Below are 9,504 nucleotides of genomic sequence, written 5' to 3' on the forward strand. Positions count from 1 at the left end.
GAGTTTACAGCATCTATTACTTCATGACGTACTGTGAAAACGTCTAGACAGCATTGTGTCCACTCTGAAATACCAGTGGACACAATATATAATATATCATATATATATATATATATATATATATATATATATATATATATATATATATATATATATATATATATATATATATATATATATACAGGTGCAGCTCAATAAATTAGAATATAGTGGAAAAGTCTATATATTTAGCTGTATTGATGTAGACATTTGTGCAAAAGGAGCCCCAACCAAGTACTGAGTGAACATACATGAACATACTTTTCAGAAGGCCGACATTTCTATATACAAAAGAAAAATACATCTATTTAAGTTTTTTTATTTGGTGATACAGACTTTTGGGCTTTCATGAGCTGTAAGACATAATCATCAAAATTAAAACAAATAAAGGCTTGAAATATTTCACTTTGTGTGTAATGAATCTATAATCTACGATAGTTTCGCTTTTTGAATTGAATTACTGAAATAAAATAACTTTTCCACGATATTCTAATTTATCGAACTGCACCTGTATATATATATATAATATATAATATAGATTTCGATGTACTCACAGACTCATAAAACAAATGCTACGGTTATTTCGAGATTAAGATTAGAAACTGGTATGGTAGTAGTCATACTGACAAGCAGTGTAACTAGTGTAAGAGTAGGTAAGGGATATGTACAGATATGTATCTCTACAGATATGTAAAAAGGATTATAGGCTATGCGAGCCTATGGAGTTCCATGGACCAAACCAACTACTCACCCGTTAATTACTTTCTCTAAAAAAAACTGCAGGTCTCTCCAAAGGACAAGTCTCTATAATTTATAAAGATCTATCACAAAGATGTACTTCGTTAATACCTGTTATCCAATCGTGGAGCACAGAATTGGGATTAGAACACCATCACTCTATCAATTGGACCAGAGTTTGGGGAAATGTTACTATGGCATCACGAAACCCAAATCATCAGCAGATTCATTTCAATTTTGTCCATAAAACATATTTAACCCCCCAGAAAGCTTATAGAATGAGACATGCTATGTCACCAAACTGTACACTTTGTTCTCTAAATACTACTGGTACTTTTACACATGATGTGGGAATGCCCCACAGTTAAAAGTTTCTGGGAACAGATAACTAATTATCTATCTAAAGTATTACAAAAACATATTCCCTGTTGTCCCAAATTACTTCTCCTTAATGATGATGATTCTTTAGCTTTAAGTATTGTTCAGAGACGATTTTGGCTGGCAGGAAGTACTGCTGCAAAAAAAATGTTGGCGCTGCGATGGCAAGCTCCACACTCTCTGCCCTTTAATCACTGGAAACAGTTATTAGCTGATGTTGTAACAATGGAGCTTTCTACAGCTAGATTAAATGGGGCAAGATATCAAACAATAGATAGCTGGAACCATATTCTCTATCAAGTTAGGACCTTCAATATATAGCTAGCAGGACATAACTAATTATATCTGTATAATTCCTTTTAGTTCTTTTTTTAGTTTTTCGGTCTTTGTTGAAATTTTTGTTCAATTGATTTTCTTCTCAGGCCTATGACGGGGTGGGTTGGGGGGGGGGTTACTATTATTATTATTATTTTATTTATTTTTTGTCAACGGTGGTTGGTGCAGGGGTTAGGGGGTAGGAGTTTTTTATTTTAAATGAGGCAAGGGGCAAGCCAATGCAAGTAATTGGCAAAAAATTTAAATGTATGTTTTTATGTGCATTGTATGTGCATTGTATGTGCATTATATATCCTGCCTTTTCTTCCAAAAAATGAAATAAAAATATATTAAAAAAAAAAAATTATATGCATGTATCTACAGACAGATGTGGATAGATATATACGTTAAGAATAAAAATATATATACGGTATATGCAGCATTAATGACATCCAATGTAATAAAAAAAGTCAACCAACGAACTAGATTCTTGTACCGGATCTCCTCTCTGGTAAACAAGAATACCCTGAAGACTCTGGCAGGAGCACTCATTCAAGGGTACTACGACTATGCTTGCACCTCATGGTACCAAAGCACCTCAACGGCGCTAAAAACAAGATTACAAACATCACAAAACAAACTAGTCAGACTACTACTTGACCTTACCCCTAGAACCCACCTCACCCCTGCACACTTTGACAACCTAGGATGGCTTAGAGTAGACGACAGAGTACAGCAACTTGCAATGGGCCTGGTCTACAAGATACACTATACTATACGACTAAGGTACCCATGTACATGTCAAAATACTTCCCAAAGGTCAGTGAATACCACGACCACAACACCAGAGGAAGCTCAACAAATCATGTTAAACCCAGATTCGGCTCAAACAAGGGACTAAACACGTTTCGCAATTATGCCACATCAATGTGGAACGCCCTACCCAAAGCTGTAAAGGAATGTGAATCCCTACCCACATTCAAAACCGCTCTTAAAGAGCACCTACGGGAAGCTGCAATTCGAAACTGGCCACCGTAAATGTCCAAACCCCCCACCCCCACCTAATAGTCTCCTCCCCACCGTATATATTCTCTCCCCGCCGTATGTATATTTCTCTCCCACCCACCCACCCCCTCCTAATGTACAGTCCCCTCCCCATCATATGTATATACTCTGTCAGGATCTATGAGTAACAGTACTGTATATTTGAATACCGTATATGTCACAAATGTATCAGTACTAAATACCTATATGTCCCTATGCCATAAATGTCATGTATGTTGAGTATGTCATAAATGTCAATATGAAATGAAAACGGGGGACCCTGATGTAAACAAGACAAACGTCTTTCTCTGGTCTGCATCCCCTTAACAATTGTGTGTATTGAGCCGTACTGTATTGTACCCATTCTGCAATCTGTTAAATAAAGTTTTCATTAATTCATTCATTCTACATGCTATCATACAGAGTTATATGGGTTTTATATGCAGGTATATTCAGACAGATAATGTTAATATATATATATATTAAATAAATATATAATTGTATATATAAGGTATATACAGCACTATTGTCCATGCTATCATACAGAGTGAAGTTGCTCTTCAGGCTAAAACATTAATTAATAATAACTCTATACACGGCTGGGTCCAGTTTGGTTATAGATTTGCACTACAGCAGTTACTTGTTTTGGACTACGTTTCCCAGGCACCCCTCCGGTTACCCCCGTTGTAAATTACGCACTACTACTACCAACCAATGGGGAGGCCGTGCGCGCCGTGGGGAGCCTTGGAGAGCTGTGTGTTCGAGAAGCAACTGCGGGGCGAGGACGAGGAGAAGCATAGCAGGCGAAAAGTTTCTCGGAGGTATGGGCAAGTTTGAGTCAAACGTTTTTCTTTCACATATTATAACTTCTAACAACAGAGATCGACGAAAGGATTGGATATAAGGATCGATTGCCATCGGCGTTAACAACAGTCACAGTTTTCCTTTGGATTTGGGATATTTTTTTGGCGACTTTGGATTCCGTGCGCTTTTCTGTCAAACTTGCGGGGTTCTTCTTCTTCAGTGTGGAGGCAAACATCATGTCCCCTCCTGTGCAGCCTCGCAGTCTTGCGAGGTATGCTGTCCTTTTGCTTCTTCTGTTGCTGGGAGTAGTAGGAGGACATTCGCTTGGATCTGGTGAAGAAAACACACGGATCTGTCCCTCTCCCTGCACATGTTCTGGAGACCGTTTGGATTGCAGTCGGCTGAGAAGGGGGCAAGTTCAAGAGAAGTTCCCCGAATGGGTCGTTCAATTGTGAGTCCTTTTCAACCAATCAATCAATCAAATCCTTTATTTAACCAGATAAGCATCATTGAGATTATAAAATCTCTTTTTCAAGAGCGATCTGGCCAAGCAAGGCAGCAGAAAGTTTCAACATAAAAAAGAACATCACAATAAAATACAGATAAAACATTTAAGAGCTTTTGTAAACCATCTCCCTGCCGCGATCTCCTGAATAGATATGGAGGTTACTTATCTTTTTAATTGCATTTCACACATTTCTACTATCGTAGTTTTATCATCATCGATCTGTTATGGCATCAGGCAAACGGGATGACCGTTACTTGGGCTTCCTATCAAATGTGTGATAATAATGGCAAATGATAGTAGCCCTAAATAACTTATTAAGGTTCAAGTTCATAATGATTTGTTGTGATTTGTTTAGATTGTTGTGCCTATTTCGCAACGACGCGTAGTACTAAAGGCCTCGACATGAGCCACGCAAGTTACTAGTATTGAAACTCTTTAAAACGACTTATGTTTCACTGTAATGACAATATTGTTAAATGTCCCTAACGTAGGCCCACTTAATACATGGACGATATATATATAATATGTAGTCTACACTGTACGTGACTTAAAACAATCAGTCAACAAATACATGTGATGGAAATGTTTGAAATGCAATGAGTTGAATTGTACTTGTGCATAACATTACTTATAATGAAATAGTCAGTTTACTGTACATTCACCCGTACTGGCCACATGTTTATATGATGAATTGAAAATGGGGGACCCTGATGTAAACAAGACGAAAGTCTTTCTCTGGTCTGCATCCCCTTAACAATGGTATGTATTGAGATGTATTGTACTGTACCCATTCTGCAATCTGTTAATAAAGTTATCAATTCAATTCAGTCCACACGGCCTTTGCCTAAACAAGAGAACGCAAACCTGTTGACAACATGTGGGGCATGCCCTCTTGAGCTGCAGGGTAGCCCAAGTAGGTCTTTAGAAAGTTGGTGTTTTGCACATCAATGTCCTATTGTCAGTCCCCTCTAAGCCCTTTCCCTCTATAGTGAATCATTATTAACTAGCCCTCTGCCCAGGGCCTTGGGTATTCCACTCATTCATTGCTGAAAGCAAATGAGGCTTTGCAGGGTTTTAGTGCCTCTAACCCCCTTTGTGTAGTTCCATCACAATGGATTTAACCAAACTTGTTTTTTTTTACATGATTAACCCATGTTCATCCATTCCTGAACATAAGAGCAAGATCAGGAGTTGCACTGGAAACAAACTTTCTCCTCTAGCCTACTACTTACGTATAAGAGTCATATTAATTAAACGGTTCTTTTAAATGAGTGACAGTGACCACAATAATAAGCAACGAGGCAGGTTATGTAGTGTGGTTTCCAGTATAGTGGTCGATGCCAGTATTTTAGAGAGCAGGGTGGCCGATTATTAATGATTGATCCTTTTTTTTGCATCTTCTTTCCTTTAGTAGATTTGCACTCTGCTTATTGTTTTAAATCAACAAATGTATCAAACTAAATATATGGATGGAAACATTGTTTGCTTGTCGGCCATGTATAGGTGCAGGCGTGCAGCTATCTCCGATGCTGATTATTATTATTTATCACAGTCTATCACTAGTTTATCACACAGTCTATCACTAGTTTATCACAGTCTATCACTAGTTTATCACACAGTCTATCACTAGTTTATCACAGTCTATCACTAGTTTATCACAGTCTATCACTAGTTTATCTCACAGTCTATCACTAGTTTATCACACAGTCTATCACTAGTTTATCACAGTCTATCACTAGTGTATCACAGTCTATCACTAGTTTATCACAGTCTATCACTAGTTTATCACTAGTTCATCACACTGCCTATCAGTTTATCACACAGTCTATCACTAGTTTATCACAGTCTATCACTAGTTTATCACAGTCTATCACTAGTTTATCACACAGTCTATCACTAGTTTATCACAGTTTATCACTAGTTTATTACACAGTCTATCACTAGTTTATCACAGTCTATCACTAGTTTATCACAGTCTATCGCTAGTTTATCACACAGTATATCACTAGTTTATCACAGTTTATCACTAGTTTATCACACAGTCTATCGCTAGTTTATCACAGTCTATCACTAGTTTATCACAGTCTATCACTAGTTTATCACAGTCTATCACTAGTTTATCACTAGTTTATCACACAGTCTATCACTAGTTTATCACAGTCTATCACTAGTTTATCACAGTCTATCACTAGTTTATCACAGTCTATTACTAGTTTATCACACAGTCTATCACTAGTTTATCACACAGTCTATCACTAGTTTATCACACAGTCTATCACTAGTTTATCACAGTTTATCACTAGTTTATCACACAGTCTATCGCTAGTTTATCACAGTCTATCACTAGTTTATCACAGTCTATCACTAGTTTATCACAGTCTATCACTAGTTTATCACTAGTTTATCACACAGTCTATCACTAGTTTATCACAGTTTATCACTAGTTTATCACACAGTCTATCGCTAGTTTATCACAGTCTATCACTAGTTTATCACAGTCTATCACTAGTTTATCACAGTCTATCACTAGTTTATCACAGTCTATCACTAGTTTATCACACAGTCTATCACTAGTTTATCACACAGTCTATCACTAGTTTATCAGTCTATCACTAGTTTATCACAGTCTATCACTAGTTTATCACACAGTCTATCACTAGTTTATCACTAGTTTATCACACAGTCTATCACTAGTTTATCACAGTCTATCACTAGTTTATCACACAGTCTATCACAGTCTATCGCTAGTTTATCACAGTCTATCACTAGTTTATCACACAGTCTATCACTAGTTTGTCACACAGTCTATCGCTAGTCTATCACACAGTCTATCACTAGTTTATCACAGTCTATCACTAGTTTATCACAGTCTATCACTAGTTTATCACTAGTTTATCACACAGTCTATCACTAGTTTATCACACAATCTATCACTAGTTTATCACAGTCTATCACTAGTTTATCACAGTTTATCACTAGTTTATCACATGGTCTATCACTAGTTTATCACAGTCTATCACCAGTTTATCACAGTCTATCACTAGTTTATCACAGTCTATCACCAGTTTAGCGTTGTCACCAGTGTATCACACAGTCTATCACTAGTGTATCACTAGTTTATCACATGCTTTATCACTAGTGTATCACTAGTTTATCACAATATTTTCTTTTATGCCCTATCACTAGTTTATCACATGGTCTATCACTAGTTTATCACAGTCTATCACCAGTTTATCACATGCGTTGTCACCAGTGTATCACACAGTCTTATCACTAGTTTATCACATGCTTTATCACTAGTGTATCACTAGTTTATCACATGCTTTATCACTAGTGTATCACTAGTTTATCACATGCTTTATCACACAGTCTATCGCTAGTTCATCACAGTCTATCGCTAGTTCATCACAGTCTATCGCTAGTTCCAGAGTTTGGAAAGTGTTCAGACTTGTTTTTAGACATTTTATAGTTTTAGCGATTTCAGACCTTGAGGCCATTAAAGCAATAAAAACCATAACCTCAAATGAAGTCAATGTGCACTCTTGGCCAATTTCCTAAGGTAACATCTTAAATTATGTTCCTATCCTCAGGCACTAATAGGGAATATATCTGTTCAAGTTTTTATTTATGTATCACATAAGGTACATAATGTGCATTACAGTGAAGTGCTTGGTTCTGTATGAGCCTCCTGTGAGACTAATCTGGATCTACGACCTTAAAGCTAATTTTTACTTTTTTTTTTGCAACAGCTAAAATAGTTTTAAACAACCCAAACAGACATGGGACGTACACATAGATGTTCTCTGCTCGTGATAATTCATCTTGGGTGTATTTGTGTCATCCCACGTTAGGTCTATAGTAGTAGCTCTTGATTCACTGGTTTAGGTCGAATGTACTTTTTTCCCTTTTCTAAAATGTGCTGCTGCCCTGGAAACTTTACGTTGCCAGAGAAAACAGGCCCGACCGGAGCCTCATAACCCAAGCAGGCCTTCCAAAGAAAATGAAAAAAAAAAAAAAAAGTTCCACACACGGGGGGAAAATAATTCTTTGCACTCCGGCATGCTAATGTACGAGTGTCTCTCCAGCACGTCTTAAAACCTCTTAAACCACTCGCCCCCCTTTGTTTTCCTGCACCCCGTTATTTCTGCTGAATTAGCAACAACTCGGAGAGCCACCGATGGTACTGATTACGGAGCAGCTATTGGATTAGGACAAACACACTCTCGAGTGAGAGAGAGAGAGAGAGAGGGAATGTGGGAGGGAGAAGGGAGAAAAAGGAGCAAGGAGGAGTGTTTGGTTTGAGTCACGGTCTGGGAGCTAGTCGGGGGAGGGGGGGGGGGGGGTGTAAATATTAAAGAAGTAGTGGACCAAAGTAGTCCGCCCCTCCCCCCCTTTTTTACAGTCTGACGTTTTTGGGCCATGTAGTATGGTTTTAGTTTTTTTACGGTACAACTTACAGATATATCCACAAACGCCAGTGTACCACAGCGGGCCACATGGTATATATATATATTAGTTCCCGGTAGAGGAACTGAAAGACGGGGGGGAACGGTATTATTAACCCCTTAACGTTATCCCACTTCGGAGATAAAAATGGAAGAAAGGACCCCATGATTGCACTCTTGATGGCTTTCACAGGATGGAGAAGAGAGAGATGCCTGTGTTCCATTGTTATCCCCCATCTCAGACGTCATTAGGAGTATATTGCTCTACTTATCTTGACCGAGAAAGTAGATGGAGAGTGTCCCCCCCCCCCCCCCTTCTATCAGGGATACATGTGCTGTGTGTGTGAGCGTGTGGCATTCTCACAGTACTAGATACTGGTCCCAGAGCTGCCTTGTGCAGTGTGTAGCAGGGCCCAGTAGTACTAGATACTGGTCCCAGAGCTGCCTTGTGCAGTGTGTAGCAGGGCCCAGTAGTACTAGATACTGGTCCCAGAGCTGCCTTGTGCAGTGTGTAGCAGGGCCCAGTAGTACTAGATACTGGTCCCAGAGCTGCCTTGTGCAGTGTGCAGCAGGGCCCAGTAGTACTAGATACTGGTCCCAGAGCTGCCTTGTGCAGTGTGTAGCAGGGCCCAGTAGTACTAGATACTGGTCCCAGAGCTGCCTTGTGCAGTGTGTAGCAGGGCCACTAGTAGTACTAGATACTGGTCCCAGAGCTGCCTTGTGCAGTGTGTAGCAGGGCCACTAGTAGTACTAGATACTGGTCCCAGAGCTGCCTTGTGCAGTGTGCAGCAGGGCCACTAGTAGTACTAGATACTGGTCCCAGAGCTGCCTTGTGCAGTGTGCAGCAGGGCCAGTAGCACTAGATACTGGTCCTAGAGCTTGTGCAGTGTGCAGCAGGGCCAGTAGCACTAGATACTGGTCCCAGAGCTTGTGCAGTGTGTGCAGCAGGGCCACTAGTAGTACTAGATACTGGTCCTAGAGCTTGTGCAGTGTGCAGCAGGGCCAGTAGCACTAGATACTGGTCCCAGAGCTTGTGCAGTGTGTGCAGCAGGGCCAGTAGCACTAGATACTGGTCCTAGAGCTTGTGCAGTGTGCAGCAGGGCCAGTAGCACTAGATACTGGTCCCAGAGCTTGTGCAGTGTGTGCAGCAGGGCCACTAGTAGTACTAGATACTGGTCCCAGAGCGTGTGCAGTGTGTGCAGCAGGGCCACTAGTAGTAGTAGATACTGGTCC

General features: G+C 39.6%; 1 protein-coding gene across 1 annotated transcript in view; it reads left to right on the forward strand.

Moving 5' to 3' along the window:
* Nucleotides 1-3,228: 3,228 nt before the first annotated feature.
* lrig3 (leucine-rich repeats and immunoglobulin-like domains 3) overlaps nt 3,229-9,504 on the forward strand; it is a gene marked incomplete at its 5' end in the record, with an annotated part of 21,564 nt that continues 15,288 nt past the window's right edge. The window contains one exon of the mRNA XM_084331101.1: nt 3,229-3,335. Coding sequence (XP_084187227.1) covers nt 3,229-3,335 — 107 coding nt within the window. The remainder of the gene's footprint in view (nt 3,336-9,504) is intronic.

The sequence above is a fragment of the Notolepis coatsorum genome, assembly GCF_963971535.1.
Source record: "Notolepis coatsorum genome assembly, chromosome: 15".
NCBI lineage: Eukaryota > Metazoa > Chordata > Actinopteri > Aulopiformes > Paralepididae > Notolepis > Notolepis coatsorum.